General features: G+C 50.3%; 2 protein-coding genes across 5 annotated transcripts; one reads left to right on the forward strand and one right to left on the reverse strand.

Moving 5' to 3' along the window:
• Nucleotides 1–115: 115 nt before the first annotated feature.
• npl (N-acetylneuraminate pyruvate lyase (dihydrodipicolinate synthase)) lies at nt 116–4,937 on the reverse strand. Its single transcript, XM_023843762.2, has 12 exons — nt 4,802–4,937; nt 3,847–3,937; nt 3,700–3,773; nt 3,157–3,244; nt 2,971–3,028; nt 2,742–2,817; nt 2,510–2,602; nt 2,141–2,286; nt 1,475–1,521; nt 1,117–1,201; nt 1,000–1,039; nt 116–814 (listed from the first exon to the last, which is right to left on the reverse strand). The coding sequence occupies exons 2-12, from the start codon at nt 3,915–3,917 to the stop codon at nt 663–665; spliced, it is 930 nt and encodes a 309-aa protein (XP_023699530.2). The 5' UTR covers nt 3,918–3,937; nt 4,802–4,937; the 3' UTR covers nt 116–662.
• Nucleotides 4,938–5,907: 970 nt separating this feature from the next.
• On the forward strand, nt 5,908–18,954 carry edem3 (ER degradation enhancer, mannosidase alpha-like 3). Of its 4 annotated transcripts, none has more exons than XM_023843759.2 (21): nt 5,908–7,908; nt 7,987–8,032; nt 8,420–8,520; nt 8,735–8,774; nt 8,861–8,973; nt 9,082–9,235; nt 12,474–12,608; nt 12,774–12,879; nt 13,015–13,112; nt 14,340–14,465; nt 14,577–14,660; nt 14,767–14,850; nt 14,946–15,070; nt 15,159–15,333; nt 15,425–15,570; nt 15,666–15,810; nt 16,267–16,458; nt 16,554–16,719; nt 16,811–16,996; nt 17,309–17,356; nt 17,811–18,954. In XM_023843759.2, exons 1-21 carry the CDS (start codon nt 7,793–7,795, stop codon nt 18,068–18,070), a joined length of 2,646 nt encoding a protein of 881 aa, XP_023699527.1. In that variant the 5' UTR covers nt 5,908–7,792; the 3' UTR covers nt 18,071–18,954. The 4 variants fall into 4 exon arrangements, with proteins under 4 accessions (XP_023699527.1, XP_023699529.1, XP_023699526.1 ...); XM_023843758.2 differs by having other exon boundaries at nt 5,909–7,908; nt 17,808–18,954; XM_023843761.2 differs by lacking the exon at nt 17,309–17,356.
• Nucleotides 18,955–19,113: the final 159 nt, after the last annotated feature.

Below are 19,113 nucleotides of genomic sequence, written 5' to 3' on the forward strand. Positions count from 1 at the left end.
AACTGCTTATCCAGCTCTTTCATTTTCCAAATAATTCTAAAAATTAGACAAACGGAGAATCCTTACCCACAATCAGTGCGGCTAAACTCAGACACAGGCAGTATCACTCATGGTATTTAGTGACTGTATGTTTTATTGTATCCGTTAGTTGTTCAGCAGCTCTTAGATATTACAGTACATATGTGATAATGAATAAAACAAAATTCAAGGATTAAGGTGAAATGATTAGGATAGTACTCAAAGATGAAAAGTAACATCAAGAAAGACAGTGAATTAGGCTCACAGAAGACATCAAAAAGGTGACATCTAGTGTCCGTGTGTGTAGCAGCTGAAATGTTTCAGAAACGGCCTGGTAACTGAGAACTTGTATATCTCAGCTCTGAGCTTGACTTGCTATGAATGAAAATGAACATGGAGACACCACTAAACTGATACAGATTATATAAAGTATGTTCGCTTGTAAAAAAATCTTGTTAAAAATTCCCTTGTTCCTTTTGTAAACAGATACAAAGACACAGCAGGATTTGATCATGTGTTAATGCCTTGGCAAGGGGGGCGATGTCACAACGCCGCTTGGAACGTTTGAGTGCAGCTGAAAGAGGGGGCACGCAGTGCTTCCCAATTTTGGGATATTCTCCACTTGCTGCATCCCACCTCCGCTGTTAGCTGCGATGCTCCCTGGAGACCTGCTGGATTCGCTCCGCAACGGAGAGGGTGAGCTGAGCGGGGCAGGGCAGCAAGGGGAGGCGGGGGGGGCCGAGAGGCAGTCCGGAGAGCGTGCTCATCAACTGCTTGTTCATGGCCACGTCAAAACCTGCAGACGGTGCACAGCACAGCACGGCTTGTCACTGCATGGCTCGGCAGTGCACGGCTCGTCACTGCACGGCTCGGCAGTGCACGGCTCGGCACTGCACGGCTCGCCAAGCAGGTTCGCACCCAGCCCCTCAGAATCCACCCCCCAGACAGGTGTACGAGCCACACGGTCACGGTCACACTCACCCTGCTTCACGGCGGGGCACAGAAACTCCTGCATCTGCAACTGAACGAGAGGACAGCAGTCAGAGCTTCAGGGTACAACGGGCAGTAAAGCTGAACGCCGGGCATGCGGGCGCCTACCTGCAGAGTCCTGGCCTGGCTGACGTTCCCTTTGCCGTAGGCCGTCAGCAAGCCGCTCACCAGGGGCCCAAGGTAATTAAAGGTGCTGAGGAGAACAGGCCGACGTTAGCGGCAGTGCTGGGATGGCAGGCTAACCGAGGCCAAGGGGTCAATCAACTAACCCTTTATAAAGCTGATTACTGTAATAGCTGTAACTTACTGACCTGAACAAATCTACAGCACAGGACTGGGCCAGTCATGTCTGAGTGAGGTCACAGTGCTGTACGAGCTCATAAAGTGACCAGGTCAGGCTGAATAGTTAATATGGGGAGACAGAGCAAAGTGGGGAGGGGGGGGGATTTCGGAAGTACAGACTGACCTCCCCACCGCGCCGTCGGCACCCATGGATAACGCCGCCAGCAGCTGCTGTAAGTCGAAAGAGAGATAATCCCCCTTCAGGGCAAAATGCGACACAAACATAGGGAACGCAGCTAGCAGTGATGTCACCTCCAGACACGCACTCGATTGGCTGAGCCGTGAGCGTTACAGCGGGCTGATGCAGTACCGGCAGAGAATGGTGACGAGGCACACTGACGGACACGGATTAGGTCCCTGGGCCAAATGACGGTACAGGAATGGAGCGACATTCAGGGAGCCAATCAGCTTGTGGCATGCAGAGACGCAGTGGAACAGCAATGAGCAGGCAGACGGTCACGGCTGTTATGAAGCAGAAGGGGGAAAGCAGTGGATTGAAAGCATTATGCGGTATTATGCAGCCATACGGCACAGGGCACAGAGCGGGCACAGCCATACGGCACGGGGCACAGAGCGGGCACAGCCATACAGCACAGGGCACAGAGCGGGCACAGCCATACAGCACAGGGCACAGAGCGGGCACAGCCATACAGCACGGGGCACAGAGCGGGCACAGCCATACAGCACAGGGCACAGAGCGGGCACAGCCATACAGCACAGGGCACAGAGCGGGCACAGCCATACAGCACGGGGCACAGAGCGGGCACAGCTATACAGAACACATTCTGACCTCATCCACGCCATAAAGCAGCGACCAGTGTGGTTTTGCATAAGACACACACTGGCCAAAATCCATCAGGTCACTGCCGCTGAACTTCAGCCCTCTGAAGGTGGGAATAAGCGCATCGATCCCTTCCAGCACATCCCTGGCTCGCACTGGAGGATGAGAAAAGCGTGGGTACTCCAAGGCAGAGTTCACATCAGGTCAGGTATTGAATAAAGGACAGCAGTGGCAAAGGATGTGATGAGCTGGTTACTGAAACACCTGCATCTGACTGCAGGCAGTAAGTGAGCTTCTCTACCAGCAGCCTTTTCTGGCCGACAGGGAGCCATATCTGCAGCTGCGATAGCAGTCTGCTAAAATAAGCCAAGGACTCACAGCTGAGCCCCGTCACGGCAGGAATGTGATAGTAGTAAAACGGCAGAGTTGGCGCCTCAGCAGCAATCTCCTGGAGGAACCGGCGAATGCCATCTGAAACGGGAAGAGGAAAATAGACAGACGCACGCGGCAGCTGCAATTCATCCAGGACACGCCGATTCAGGGGGTCATCGAGAACAGGGGGGAAACAACAAAGACACACAAAGATGCGGCTCACAGAAAAGGCACAGACCTGCAGTAGCAGATTTGAAGAATGAGGGAGCGATGACAGCTATCCCATCAGCCCCTGCTTCGGCTGCATGGCGAGCCTGTGGCAGAGGCACCGATTAGCATTCAGGGGTCCACCAACACTGTGTAACACCACTGCCCGGCGCAGGGACAGATGGGGTTGCTGCTGTAACGAACAGCGTATACAGGAAGTGGTCTGTCACAGCATTTGATAAGTTGAGGTAAGTTCTTACCAGTTCTTGAGAGTCCTTGAGACTGTAACAGCCCACATGTACGATCACCTGATTCAGTCTGAAAAGGACAGCACCATGAGCCGCTCACGCTCGCACGCTCACGCTCGCACGCTCACGCTCGCACGCTCACGCTCGCACGCTCACGCTCGCACGCTCACGCTCGCACGCTCGCACGCTCGCACTTACTTGCCCTTGCCCCTCCTACACCACTCTTCTGTCAGTCTCTTTCTCTCTTCAGTGCACAGAGACACCCCCTCCCCTGTTGTCCCATTCACTAAAAGGGAAAGAGTAGGAAACAAACAGCCAGAGTTGAGTGAATCTGGTCCAGAGAGTAAAAGTCCAGACCACGATTTTGTTTTAACCAATCAGTTGAGTATAAAGAGTCACATCCACCCAACGAAACACAGGCCAAACCTGTGTCCTCTGGGTCTCCTAATCACAGACAGCTAACATGTCACAGTGGGGATCGAACCCGGGTTCGTACTACAGGATGTAGTTTAGTGTGTCATAAAAAAATTCACATATGGAAACAAATGTACATAAACTGTCATATATTCACGTTGGGCAACACTGGCGCTGGCAGACATGCCGCAGGCCAGACCACATATCTGCGTTCTCGGAACGGCCGTAAAGTCACAAGTCGTATATGTCGTAAGTTGAACGACTTCCTGTACAGGCAAAAACAAGTCAATGCATGTTTTTTTGTAACACACGTCTGCCCAAACTCACCAAACACATTCAGGACACCTTGTTTCTCGACCAGGTAGTCGACGTAGGGACCGATCACAGGCAGGTTGGGCTCACTGCCGAATGGAGACTGAAGTTAACAGAGAGCAGAAAGCAAAACACTACAGCAAGAGCAGAGGGAGCGCGTACCCTTGGGCAGTAAGCGGGGTGAAAGTAGCAGCCACCAGCCCTGTAAGTTTCCTGTTTATGAGGGAAGCCATCTGTGGAATGCTGTAAATCCCTGCAAGGCAAAAATCGAGAAAGAGTCACGTTAATAAAGCCATTACTGCTCCTTATTTTTAGATGTGATTGCTGAATAACGACAGAGTGACATGATGCTCCAGCAGTCAGCTCTAACTAGCAGGTTTAGTTACAAGCGCGGATTTTAGTATTTTACTGGAAATAGCCTAATGCATACACTACACAGAAAAAAAAGCCAGTTCTGCAATAACCTAAATCTGTCTATAATCTTCAGTAGTCTAATCAGTACACCCTCTACTCACCTTTGTACCTTGTAGTTGACCTACTGGGAGGTTCAAGCACAGACTAACCCAAAACGGCAGTTGAACTTCCTAAAAACTTTTCCCCAGGTAACAAGCCGTTTTTAAAAAGTATTGAAGTTTCTGTATAAGATTAATGACCTAACTGATGCCGTTTTACAGCAGAAATCTGTCGCTAAAAGTATACCGATTTTAGGCACCTCTTTTCCCGTAAACCTTGAAATATGATATCACCTCTTTAGTTTAATTACGTTTACATTATTAATTAGTACCTTTAGTCTAGAACTGGAGGATTTAGAACAAAACGAAGAAAACAGGATACACTACTTAACATTTTTGTCACGTCTCCTTCTCAACCTTAACAATAAGATTCGTTTATGTTAATATTGTTTCTTGGTTATTTTTCAACGGAAGTAGGCCTATATTTATCATAATTTACCCGAAGCGAATATTTCATTCTCAATGCAATAGCATAACTGCAATAACTTCAATTCGTGCACTATTTTCTCCTTACGGTAACGGTAAAACGATCAAGTGCAAGTCAAGTCACAGCAGTCATTATAGAACTTGTGGTTTTACCGTTTGCATATTACAAGTAAACACACCTTGGAAACGAACTCGCTCAGATGTTCAGTCTTCCGCAAGCTATAACTCAGACACTAGAATACACTAATCTTTCCATTCTGCTGAGTTTAGAAACAACCACAAGCTTATCATGTGATATTTTGTCATATGACAAGCTTCATGGGAAGGGTAGTTTTAAGAGAGACGGGCGTCTAACGCCGACTAGCGTTTACGTTCAGCGATTGCAGGTGATAAACGTCCATCCATTTCCCAGTCTCCCTTATTTGTACGAAGCAGAAGAGCGCCTTTAGACGAGAGGACCCACACATAATCATACATTATGCACTCGGTTTTACCTTAATAGTTTTCGAAATTAAGTAGGAAACCCACCCTGTCAGAATTATTATTTATATGTATTTTGAATGTTTACTTTTTGTGATGGTCTGTCTGACAAATGCAGCAAACAAACAGGAAATACTTTTTATGGAGAATGAAAAAATATAGTGAAAGTTCAGTTCGTCATTCATCTTCTTATTTCACGTTCTGAGTTCTTAATTATAATAATGCTGCAAACTTCCATCCATCCACTTTCCATACCGGCTTGTCCTATTCTGGGGCGAGGGGGTCCGGAGCAAAGCAGGGAATAACAGCAAGGCGCCAGCCCAAAGCGCACACACGGACAATTTGGTGACGCCACTTCACATTACCATGTTTGTACAGTGGGGAACAGAACTGTACCAGGTCTGTACCCTTTTTCTGACAGTGTAGTCCCAGAGGCGTGAGGTAACAGTGCTAATGACTGTGTCACCGTGTCACGCGGTGCAAGCTCTGTAAATATGGATAATCTTCTGTAATACATTCGGGGTAGCAAGGTCGTTAGGTCGACCACTACAGACTGCAAAACAACCCGATCCATTCCTGATCATAGGTGGCTATAGGCCTTTCGCCCAGGGGGTGCAAGGTGAGAGAGCCCAACCAGTCATTCATCCAGAAAATAATAATAATAATAAAATAGCAAATACAACAAATTATTATAACACATTAATTTGACTAAAACAAGCCATTTTTTCAAAAATAACATAATAATAATAATTATAATAATTATTATTTTATTTTATTGAACCTATATAATGTGCCCCAAAAAGCGTTTTCAAGCGTAATTGTGCCCCCAGTAAAATTGCCTGTGTTCTTGGCATTTTACCATCCTCTACTGAAGGGAGACAGTCCCTCAAATATTTTTATTGTCTTTGAAATAGTAAAAAAACATGGCTTTTGTTTTCTCGCGTTATGAACTACATAAATAAATAAAACGCCTCGCAACACCCAGAATTGTCAAAAACGCACAAAAGCTACCGTGTTGTACATTACTGTATTGTTTTTTCGGCGCTATTTGGTATAAATGTTCACATCCCGGATAGATATCTCATCTCTATTTTTGCGTCCTTTATTCTTATATTGCAATGTTGTTTGTCCAAGCATCCCTGCAAGATGATCGTTTCCCAAATACATGCGACAATAAAACTTGAAACTTTTTGAATAAAGGACATGGAAGCGCAGGGACTTGCAGAGGGGGGGTGATGGTGCACCTGTCCATCGACGAAAAGTCTGTGCAGGACACTGTGGAAGTGTTTAGTTTTTATGTCAATTATGTGATACCGTTATATGGAGGCGCAAAGAGTTAAACCAAAGGAGTCACCCAGCCACATTGCACATGGAACACGGGGGCGGGGCAAGCGGCAGTACCCGGATGCGGATGTTGATGACGTCTGGTGTCGCTGTTCTGCGGTAGTGGCAGCTGGGAAGAGACACGACCAGGGTTGGGGGTCCGGTACCTGGACTGGGCCGAGGGAGCTGCGATCGCCAAACGTCTTGCGCGAAGGGAGCACCGTAAGAAGACAAAATACTCTCATCAGGGTCAACGCTATTGTGTTTTTTTTGTTTTTTGTCTTTTTCTTTTGTTATCCTAACATAAGGCTAAAATGTGTAAAAGATAGCCAGAAAAAGGAGGAAATAATAGACAATAATAAGGTGACTTAAACTAGTGATCTCTCAGGCTGTACAATGGGTAGAAGTCCTGATGATAGATAAAATAAAGGGACGCGTCTCTCGGTGGATAACGGCGGCTAGAGGGCTGGGCAGGCTGCACGAAGGGGGAGCATTATCTGAGGTTAGCTAGCTAACAGCTCCGAGTAGGACAGCTGGAAACCGGACGTTTACAGGCGAGATATCTGGCCAAAGTACAGAAAAAGGTGGGATTGTGTATAGGCGAGAGTAAACGTGTGCCGTCCGCTTAGGTGGAGCGGCGCCTTTCTGGCGTTTGTTCAGTCCCGGACGCCGGCGGAAAGGCAGAGAGATAACGGGATCAGGAGCGATTAGCTCGCTTACTATGGGGCTGCTGGGTCGGTAACGGCGGACTGTCATTAGCTGGTCGTGTGCCGACGTGTCACACATTAACGGATCGGGCTTCGGAGTCACGCTGGGTGTGATCCAGACTCGCAGTTTCGGTCTGCCTGTGCCAGGTGAACCCTGATAACTTCACAAAAGACTGACACGAGAGGCCACCCCGTATGTCACTTGCGTTTGTATCTGAGGATGTAAATTATTCAGTGTTTTGTTTAGTGTGTTTGATTTTTTTTAACGGTATTTTGACATGGGCATTTGGAATAAAAGCTGCTGTAACTTTCGGTAATAGTGGACGTGCTGGTTGTGAAAATCCGGATTTCCACCTAATAGACGAGCACGCTTCCGATCAGTGAGCAGTGCTGATATCGCAAGTGAAATCTGAGTAATGTTTCAGTGTGTCAGAGATGCCAGCTGGGAGCCCACCTGCTGATGTTCCCTGCCTTCACCTACCGAAGAAACCGTTTCAGGATTTAATCGGAAGGCGTGATCAGTGTATAGGTCTTTGCTGGAGTTCCCCTGAGTTCGGGTCTCAAACTGTCAGGTTTGTGTAATTGCCCCAGTGAAAGACGCTCAGTCTCCATGTGATGCCTGTCAGGGGCTCTTGCTGACTAAGTGGCAGGTTCTCAGTCATGTGGACTATGCAGCCCCTTCGCCCAGTGGTGGGGGCGCCTCTCCTGCTCCTGCTGCTGGGGACCATCTTTCGGCTGGTGCTGACCATGCAGCGAGAGGAGCGACACAGACTCAGGTAAGCCAGGGACAAGGCTGGCAAGGTGGAGCCTGCAGTTGGACACCTGTGGCGTCAATATCTTCTGTTTACCTTCAGGAATCAGGTGGTGGAGATGTTTGACCACGCTTATCAGAACTACATGGTATGTCACAATCGCTCAGTGTTTGCATAATTCTTATGTGTATTTTGAAAATGCAAAACAAGTTTTCTTAAATATTGATGGTGGCTGATTGTTTCTCTTGTCTGAGCAGCAAACTGTAGAGTGAGGAAGGGTCAGCTCTGTCAGTAGGACTTTTATAGATTTAAGGAAGTCGAGGTATATTTCTTTGTTTGGTGTACATCGGTGAACTTTATAGTATCACGGCTGACCCAGATCTGCTGACATTGGTCACTGAGGAAAATGTTGAGATTTCCGTTTTATAACGAGTTTGCTGGGAAACCGGTTTGTGCCGGACTCCGCGTACCTGCATGTAGGAAAGCTGAGGTGGCATGCACGATCACCGTGTCGCGTGTGTGATCTCCACGGCAGGACCATGCTTACCCGGCGGATGAGCTGATGCCCCTTACCTGCCGGGGCCGTGTGCGGGGACTGGAGCCGAGCCGCGGGGACGTGGACGACGCGCTGGGAAAGTGAGTGTGGGCGGGGGGGTTTGGGGGGGGGGGGTGCTGTTTCAGCTGAATTGATGATGCTGGAGCTTAAGTGTGTTTCGGTTCGTTTGTGAACGGTGAGGTCATGCTGAGTGATGCAGATCACATAGCCTGTGGCAAACGCCCCCACAAGCCCATATAACAGCTCCCCACCGTGAGGCGCTGTGTCCCTGATGGTCTGCCTTCCTTTCCGCAGGTTCTCCCTCACCCTCATCGACACTCTCGACACTCTGGCGGTGAGTGACCTTCCGGTCTCACGTCTGGGTCATTGGTGGCATCTCGGCCCGTCACTCCCTTGTGACGTCTCCCCCCCCCCCCCCAGCTCCTGAACAAGACGGCTGAGTTTGAGGAGGCGGTCCGGAAGGTTCTGAGTGACGTGCGGCTGGACAACGATGTCGTGGTATCCGTATTCGAGACCAACATCCGTGTGCTGGGGTGAGAGTGGGACCGCACTGGGCGGAGGGTGCAGTTTTGAGGAATTATAATGGGAAAAGCCCCCCCATGGGACATGTTTAACGTCTTCTCCTCCATTTGCTGTGGCAGAGGGCTGCTGGGGGGGCACTCCATGGCCGTGCTGCTGAAGGAGGGCGGGCAGCACATGCTTTGGTACGAGGATGAGCTGCTGGACATGGCCAAGGACCTGGGAGAGCGGCTGCTTCCTGCTTTCAACACCAGCAGCGGACTGCCGTACCCCAGGGTGAGCAGAGACACACACACACACACACGCGCGCGCGCACCTGCCCGCCCCTGCAAACCAGGACCCCACGCTTTAGCCGCCTGCCGTCAAACTGTGGCCCCTGACTTCATTTATTTATTGGTGGTATGGAGCTCAGCCAGTTTGGCAGAAAAGGTACAGCGATTAGCATTCCCTGCTCTCACTTACCCAGTGTCCGTCTCGGCGCTCTTTAAGTACTTAACACGGCTAATTAGTATCCACGTTTAATCGTTAGCGCGGCCCTCCAACGTAAATCAACGGATGTTGCGTTGAAGCAAAGAGGCAGATCAAAGTCTCAGATGCAAAATGGGAATTATTGATTTCTTTCTGGTAGAAGAGCTTTTGTATAACTGCTGAAAAGCGCTGAAGGATTTAATAGGTGTGTGTGTGTGTGTGTGTGTGTGTGTGTGAGTGTGTATGGGTTTGTAATCTGTCTGATCCTATTCCATTCATAGATTAGGGCCATGCACCAGAGGAAATGTAGGATTGTAATGCTTAGAAGACTATTCTGTGAACTTGTCCTGCTTTATTTTATTTGCATTGTATGCGTTTTAATACCCAGCACTTGTCCTAACAGTACTATGGAGACGCTAAAGAAAATTATGTTTAAATGATCTTTATGTTGCCGTAAAGATCTTGCCGTGCCACAGTGTGTCAGCTGAGCTGTTTCAAAACCTTTCCTGATGTCACCCCAGTATTTGCCATGACTTTGAATTTAGAATTTGAATTAGTGATTGTCATTGTTGACAAACCACAGCACAACAACTAAATGTGTCCTCTGCCTTTAACCCATATGTGACAATGTGACATAACAGGGGGCAGCTAATTCAGCGCCCGGGGAGCAGTGCTTGGGGGTGGTACCTTGCTCAGGGTACCTCAGTGGTGCCTTGTTGGTCGGGGATTCGAACCTGCAATCTTTCAATTACAAGTGCGCCTCCCTAACCATCAAGCCACCACTGCCCACATATCCATATGGAATATACCAGTGTATTTATCTCCAGCATACCCTGTTTTATCTAATCAGTACCTCAACTTATCTACCTAATTAATTAATTAAGTCAGCTGGCTGTGAAATTTAACAACTACATGAAATGACTTGGGGAGTCTCTGAGGAGGTTTGGGAACTGAAGCGGTGATCATCTAGGCATCCAAAGAGATATCAGTGACTTTTTGGTGAACAGAAGAATTTTCTTTTGTGATACCGTTCATTTGCATATGCTAATAATACATTGTGGTTTTTTTCCTGAGTAAATATACACTTACCTAGATAAACAGCTTTAAACAATTTCTTCGTTGACGTAAGATTTCTTCACATTGCTGGGCATGGTATGGTTCTTAAAATACATGTCGGTGGAACACTGCAAACCTGCATGAAGTGCTTCAGATGTGTATCTGAAATATGTGCCTTTTTAAAAATGCAAGAATGAAGCATGAATTTACAAACTAGTATTTAGTTCCAGCATGGAGCCGTTTCAAACTCGAAGTAACGACAGTTATTATTATCCATCGTTTCTTTGTTTTGATTTGCTTATACCTGATGCGACCAATTTAAATGTGCTTTATTCCCATGGTAACCTAAACAAATAACATCATTTTTTCCCGGATTGCTATCGTTGATGTTTTTTTCCTTGCGGAGGGGAAGGGAAAAAAAAAACAAAGACCATCTTCAGACCAAGACTCCTGACACAACTCTCTATGCACACACATGTAAGTAATGGCTTTTACATATATTTCTCTCTTCAGTCACTTTTATCTGTTTTCTGGTTTATTATTTGCGATCACAGTTAAAGCAGATCGTGGCGACCAGCTTAATTATAAAGATCGTGCTCTAAAAATAACCTTAGTCCCAGTTATTGGCACAACACCTGCATAATACTGTAACCATTTCTGATGCATAGAAATCAGAATTCTGGGTCTTAAAGCCCTTTGGGACAGATTGGCACGCACACGATGTGCAATTTAGAGACGCCAGTCTGCCTGACTGCATGTCTTTGGGCTATGGCAGGAAACGCGAAAGGCAGGAAGAACATTCAACACCTCACAAAGGTGAGCGGGAGGGAATTCGAACCCCCAGCGCTGGAGGCGTGAGGCAGTAGTGCTATACACTGAGCTGTCGTGACATTAAATATGCACATTAAAATATCACATCAAAGGAAGGAGACAAAAATAATATTTTTCTGGGTGCGTTTAGGCTCCTATGTGTCCTGCTCTGGTTGACGTGTCAGTTCTGCGATAACATTTAACGTATTAACAGGCCATCCTTGTCTTGCCCGTATTTCTTATCACTGAGAGCTCTGTTTACAGTAATAAAGTTAGCTTAGTGAGATTCCCCCCCCTCCCTTTTTTAACAGGAAATTTTTGTTAGCTGGAGAGTTAGCCGAAAGGTCGCTAACAAATGGCTAGCGCATGCGTCGTGTCCGTCCTGCTCAGCGTCCCGCTGAGCCTGTATTCCGTCACGCTCCCGCTGTTGTTCTGCTCCGATCTCAGGAGACGCACCATCCTAACCAGTTATTTTTCTCTCCGCTCCATCCCAGGGGCATCTTCCTGGAACAAACGGATCCGCTGCCAGGATCCGGGAATGATGTCAAACTAAAGTGTGACCGGTGTGAGCAAGCCTGGATGTTTCCAACCACGAGCAGATAATCTATCTTCTACCATGATCTCCTGTTACAGGCTACCTACCTCTGCCTGTCCATGCGAAGGGGGCGTGTCTTCATGAGGAATTCATTGTTCACGTGAAACGTGCCTCTTTTAAGGGCAGCATATTTGCCTTGTTATTCATTTTGTTACTTGTGTAGGGAGGAGGTATGTTATGTATCGATTTGTGTCAGAGCAATGGGAAACGACGTCTGTGTTGCTGTAAAATGGCCAGTGATAACATTGTTGTAAAAATGTTTCATTTCAAATAAAATTTGATGAGTCCTTTGAGGTTCGACATGTCTGTGGAGTCGAGCAGCCTCACACCGAAACTCACAAGTGTCCGAGCGAGCAGGTTGTGTTTGGAAATCTGTGGCGTTGTGGCGAGAAAGGCGGGCAGCTCCGTACTCTCCTCTGCTCTGCTCCCTGCTGTATTTGTCCTTTGCTGTTAAAGGTGTTTTTTTTGGCTAATTAATGTGTCACATGGCTATGCCCGATCCAAACCATGATGGTCGTTTTGTATTTTGTCTAGGGGGAAAAAAAATGACCATTTTGATAAGTGAACACTGTCTGTCTTCTGTAGGTGAATTTACGGCATGGTGTGAGGGGTCCTGAAACTCGAACGGGCACCGAAACGGACACCTGCACTGCCTGTGCCGGCACTATCATCCTGGAATTCGCAGCCCTGAGCCGTTTCACTGGGGACCCCATATTTGAGGTGCGAGTTAAGTACCAAACTCCCCTATAATGTCCTAGTTATGGCAACATGCGCTATTTTGTACTTGCCGAGGCTCCTGCCCCTACGGCCATTTTGGTCAGTCTGTGTTTATGAGGCGACAGGTCGTGGCTCCTGGGGCGTCCATCCACTGTGGTCTTCCTTCAGACTCACGCGAGACGAGCTCTGGACTTCCTGTGGGAGAAGAGGCAGAGGAACAGCAACTTGGTGGGAACCACCATCAACATCCACTCTGGAGAGTGGGTGCGCCGAGGTGAGGGGGGGCGGGGGGGGAGGGATGTGTCGCTTGTGTACTTAAGAAGCGGCTGTTAAGAAAACAGAGCGGCGGGTGTTTGCGCTGGGCGTCGGCGTGAGCTGGGCGGAGCTGATCACCGCTGCTCCTCTGCAGACAGCGGCGTGGGGGCCGGGGTCGACTCCTACTATGAGTATCTGCTGAAGGCCTACATCCTCCTGGGGGACGACCTATTCCTGCAGCGCTTCAACATCGTGAGCCTTCGCCCGCCTCCGCCCGCCTCCGCCCGCCACGTGGCCCTCCTCTGCTCCTTACTACGCCGTCGTGTCTGGGTTTAAGGACACAGCCCTCCACGCTAATATTCCTCACTCAATTTCATGATCTGAGACGCACAGTCATCCCTTGACATACGTCCCATCAAACATGTTCCATCTTATGTCCCCGTAACAGGCTTAATAAAAAGTATGGAGGGACGTTTGGAGCAGACGTGGTGAACGTTAGCGGACATATTTTACCATGTGTGTGGCGAGGTCCAAAAAACACCGATTGTGCTGCCCCCACAGAACTTTATTTAAATGTGTGTGAAATTGTATCATGTTATGTAATAATTGAGAAGCGTCCCAATTGACGTATGTCCTAATTTTCTAAACGTAACCCGGACATAAGTTGATGGATACCTTTCCACACAAATCTCTCATGATCTTTTTTTTATCATGGAAATGCCCATAATCGGTAAAGGCTGATATACTTCTGCATCAAATCAGTGCCGTAAGTACGCTGTAGCTATGTGCTGCGGCGCAGACTGACATGCACCTCCCCAGAAACGCAAGTGAATGTCGCCGTGATGCAGACTGCGAGAACTGTGACCGGTCTGCTTGGTATCATTCATTTTTTATGAGGGTGAAGAAAGCAGATACATCCCAGGTGAAAGTGAAGCGTTATTTATATCTAGCATTAAATAACCCACCCTAGGCGTCGTAGTAACAGGACTACAAAACATTCAAGAATTTCACCTGCCTTCACTAAGTTTATTCCTTTTTTACAAGACTTATAAGAAGTAGGCAGCAACTTTAGGAGGGAAAATGCATAAAATGTGACTTTGTGGAGGCTCGACATTTTTCCAAATTTGTCTACGGGAAGTTTGGAGCAGCGTAAATGTAACCAGGACGTGATAAATGGTTACTTTGTTAAATGTTTGTTTTTTGTCTTTCAATTGTGTGATTCAACAATTGAATATGTCGCAGTGTGGGAAGACAATGAATGCAACGTCCAAAACTATGGACACAGACACAACAGCGTGCAAGTATTAATGCTCGCAGTGGCGCAGCTCATGGCGTAGCCTTGATGCAGAGGTATAAATCAGCCTTTGCTCTGTGTGGATCTGGCAGTGTAGTGTTAGTGTAGTTTTAGTGTAGTGTTGATGTAGTACGTGACACAGCCTCGCCCTGCCATTCTGACCCCCTGTCTCTTGGCTGTATCAGCACTACGCATCCATCATGAAGTACATCAGCCAGCCGCCCCTGCTGCTGGACGTGCACATCCACAAACCGCTGCTCCCCGCTCGCACCTGGATGGACTCGCTGCTGGCTTTCTTCCCGGGGCTCCAGGTGGGCTCTCTGTCCGTGGCGGCGCCCGGGGAGGCCGCGCGTCGCACGATCCGCGATCTCCGATCTCCGATCTCCAGCGGAGAATGAACGACTCTTCCTCTCGCCTCTCAGGTGTTGAAGGGCGACATTCGTCCAGCGATAGAGACCCATGAGATGCTGTATCAAGTCACCAAGAAGCACAACTTCCTGCCTGAGGTTAGCTCTGCGTTCTCTCTCCCCCCCTTCTCTTCCTGCATCGGCGGCCCCGTCCCGCCTGTCTGCCCCTCCCTCACTGCCTGTCCTGCTCCCTCTAACCCCTCAGGCTTTCACCACAGACTTCCGGGTGCACTGGGCCCAGCACCCGCTGCGGCCCGAGTTTGCGGAGAGCACCTACTTCCTGTTTAAGGTGAGTGTGGCCGCACGCATGCCAGCTGCCGTACGCATGGGGAAGCGGGGACTGCATAAGTGACGGGGGTCTTTCTCTGAACCCCCCCCCCCCAGGCCACCCGGGACCCGTACTACCTGGAGGTGGGCCGCACCGTGCTGGAGAACCTGAACCGCTTTGCCCGCGTCCCCTGCGGCTTCGCGGCCATGAAAGACGTCCGCACAGGGAGCCACGAGGATCGGTGAGGCCCAAGGGCTGAGGATTTGGGGCCGATTGTTCCTCTGTACCCCTGCCTGTCCTCAGTCCTTTCCTCACTCTCTCCCTGGCAGCATGGATTCCTTCTTCCTGGCGGAGATGTTTAAGTACCTCTTCCTCCTCTTCGCCGACCCAGAGGACCTGCCCTTCGACGTGGAGGACTACGTCTTTACCACAGAGGCTCACCTGCTGCCCCTGTCACTGTCCACTGCCCAGCGCTCGCGCTCCCTCACTGTCGCCAACACCACGGTATTCTCTGCCCCTGTGACACGTGTGTCGGCGCCCCCTGCAGGCCGTGTTTTTAACTTGCTGCCAACTGCAATGTGTCGTGTATTTCCAGTCCTGGGAAGAGCTCGACGATTCCAACTTTGACTGGTCTTGCCCCAACACCCGCCTGCTGTTCCCTGACCCCGCCTTCCCCCGCAGCCTGCGGGAGCCAATCAGGAGTGCCGTGGACAAGAGCTGTCCCCGCCCCGCCTCACGCAGGTATGTGAGATGAAGGGAGTTTTTAGCACTGCGTACACAGCAGGGCAGGTGGCCCGGCTGAGGCTGACGCTGGTCTCCCTCCCCCCACATCATAGCGAGCCAGGCCTGGGTCGCCCCCCCCTGCGTGCTCGGGACTTTATGGCCAACAACCCCGAGCATCTGGAGCTGTTACGTCGTATGGGAGTGAGTCTGATCCACCTGAAGGACGGGAGGGTGCAGCTTGTGCAGCACGCCACTCAGGTGACTTACTTGCGAGACTTGCCGTACGCACTGTGACCCGCGTCAGACACTGACCCGCGCTACGCACTCTGACCCGCGTCAGACACTGACCCGCGCTACGCACTCTGACCCACGCTAGGCACTGACCCGCCGTACGCACTGTGACCCACGCTAGGCACTGACCCGGCGTACGCACTGTGACCCACGCTAGGCACTGACCCGGCGTACGCACTGTGACTCACGCTAGGCACTGACCCGGCGTACGCACTGTGACCCACGCTAGGCACTGACCCGGCGTACGCACTGTGACCCACGCTAGGCACTGACCCGGCGTACGCACTGTGACCCACGCTAGGCACTGACCCGGCGTACGCACTGTGACCCACGCTAGGCACTGACCCGGCGTACAAGCTCCTCAGTGGTAATGTGAAGGCCGAGGTGCATGTCGTCTGCCTGAGATCTGCGCCTCTCCTACAGGCAGTCAGTGCCGTGGCTGCTGAGGACGGCCTACGCTTCATGCAGGAAATGATGGAGCTGTCTAGCCAGCAGCAGAAAGAGCAGCTGCCACCCCGCGCCGTGCAGATCGTCTCCCACCCCTTCTTCGGCAGAGTGGTGCTGACCGCCGGCCCGGCACAATTTGGGATGGACCTGTCCAAGAGCAGCACGGGGGTGAGCGCCATCACAGCCTTTCTGAATACCGGCCCCACCCCACCGCTTACATACGGAGTGATGCATCCTCTTGTCACTCTTTCTTTCCCCCTTAGGTTCGCGGCTTTGCGGCTGTGGCCGAGCCGTACAGCGGTTGCACGGAGCTCACTAACGCCGCCCTGGTGGAGGGCCGTATAGCACTGCTGCAGCGCGGACAGTGCATGTTTGCAGAGAAGGCCCGCCACATCCAGAAGGCGGGGGCCATCGGAGGGATCGTCATCGGTGAGGGCGCTCAGCGGCTAAAATGATTCATGTTGCTGTTATTTGCTTTGTGACCTCTAACGCACTCTCTCCGTCCCGCTGGCGACGGCAGACGACAACGAGGGCAGCAGCAGCGACACGGCGCCCCTCTTCCAGATGGCGGGGGATGGCCGCAGCACCGATGACATCACCCTGCCCCTCCTCTTCCTCTTCCACAAGGAGGGAAACATCCTGCAGGAGGCGCTGCAGGAGTACAAGGAACTGGAGGTGCTGCTGAGCGACAAGGCCAGGGACCGAGGTGAGAGGGCAGGAGGATGTGGATGGGGGGGGGTTACCGGCATGGAGGAGGGCATGCACAGAGCCCTCGCGCTGACTCACTTCCGGCCGGTGGGGGGGTATATTCCGTTAGAGAGGGGCATCCCTTCTTATGTAACCTAATCTTCATTGGGCAGCGAATTCTGTGTAGCATGTGGGGGGAGGGGGTGCTAGGGTTTGGTTTGAAACTCCCCCCCTATTTTCAGTCCTTTTTATTCCTGCCCCCCCCCCCCGACTCCCAGTAGTGTAACCTCATCTCTCCTCTGTTCTTTCATTTCACCCCTCTGACCGCCAGACGCCATATTTAAGGGCCGTCCCCCCCCCAGCTCCCTCCTGGAGAGCAGTGAGTATCTTCTTTTCTGTTCTCATTTTCCCCTCCTATTCCTCTCTTTCCTGTCACCTGTATTAGTCTGAGCATCGGGAAATGTATAAATAAAAAGCAGGGCCCCGACATGTGATGTCCTTCTTGGGGGGGGGGGGGGGGGCTCACCCTGCTGCCTGTCGGTTTCGGTCCGGCTTTGTCACGTGACCTTGCCTCCCGGTTAGTGTCACGCCGCATGTGAGCAGACGGTACAAAGCAGAATAGAGCAGCTGATTGTACAGTAATGGCCTGAAATAACTGCCGACTCAGAGTGTCACATGGAGCGGAGTCAACTGCAGGCACAGGGCAGTCGGGGGGCACAGTCGGGGTCTGCGTGACAGATCCGGCAGGTCCCTGCTTGGTGTTAGCGTGGCAGATTCCTCGAGGGGCCCGGCTGCCCTCCTCATGCCGCGCACTTCTCTCCCACTCGCAGCAGAAGGGGAGGAGGACTGCTCCCCTGAGGAGGACCTGCGAGCTTCCCCCAGTCCCTCCTCATCTCCGGAAGAGCAACAGCCCTCGAGGAGCACGGAGGAGCAGGCAGAGCCGGAGGCGGACAAGACGAAGCGGGAGGCCGAGGCCGAGGACACGGCGGAGGCAGAGGTGGACGGAGACTCCGCCCAGTCGATGGAGGCCCTCCTAGCGGACTGGAAGGAGGACCTGGAGGCGTTCCAGCAGATGGAGAAGGACGAGCTCTGACAGCCGCCCACATTGCCACCATCGCTGCCCCTGACAGCCCTCCCCCCCGCACTGGACTCAGGTGTGCCAGAGGCCACCGATGACCAAAACAAAACACCATGCCCCCCCCCCCCCCGGAGGGAGGCAGACAGGGGAGAACCATATAAGACTGGCCGCCCTGGCAGACCCTGACTCCGGGCCGACTCAAATTCCCCTCCAGCTCCAGGTCACTTACACCCCCTCCCCGCTCGCTGCTGATCAGTCTGTGCCCAGTCTGTGCCCAGTCTGCCTTGGACCCCTCACATGGACGAGCCCGGGACCGTGACGTCCACGGCATGCCTCCATCACTGATTGTTTTGTTTTCCTCATGAGTTTTGTTGGTCTTCCTTCATTTGAAAGCGTTTTTTGGGGGTTTGCAAAGCCACGGGTTTTTGATTTGATTGACTGACTGTAATGAGTTTTTTTTTTTTTTTTATCTGAAAAATGTATTTGATTTGGAACTGATGCTTCACTGTTCGATTTGAGTGACTACAGTACAATGCAGCTCTGGTGCAAAGAATCAGAAATGCAGCCTTCTCAAGACTTCTGTATAATTACCTAATCATGTATAAACTTGTATGTATGTAAATGTGTATGTATTTTTGAAAGAACTGGAAAGATGTCGCTGGTGGGCTGTATGTCCACTTGGTCAATTTGCATATGGATTAGCCTGAGCTCAAGTCCAAATTGTCTTATCAGCCCAGCTCTGTCCCACGAAACGGCATGTGAAAGGGAGATGGGCGCATAGTGAGCCGTCCACCAGATGGCGCCATTGCATTAATAACCTGAATTAAATTTATTGACTGACCAGAAAATGGACCATTCTTGTTTATTAAAGTTATTAATAAAATTTCAAATTTTATGTGCCTCGGTCTTTTAGAAAATATATTATTGAACGATTTGGGGTAAATGCGTGTGGGGGATTTAAATTTATAGTATTATTAAAATGTTAAATTGTTCTTAGTTCAGCAGAACGCTGGCACAATTTTGGCACAAATACAGATTTTTTTTTTTTTACAGCTCGG

This window comes from Paramormyrops kingsleyae, chromosome 15, assembly GCF_048594095.1.
Source record: "Paramormyrops kingsleyae isolate MSU_618 chromosome 15, PKINGS_0.4, whole genome shotgun sequence".
NCBI lineage: Eukaryota > Metazoa > Chordata > Actinopteri > Osteoglossiformes > Mormyridae > Paramormyrops > Paramormyrops kingsleyae.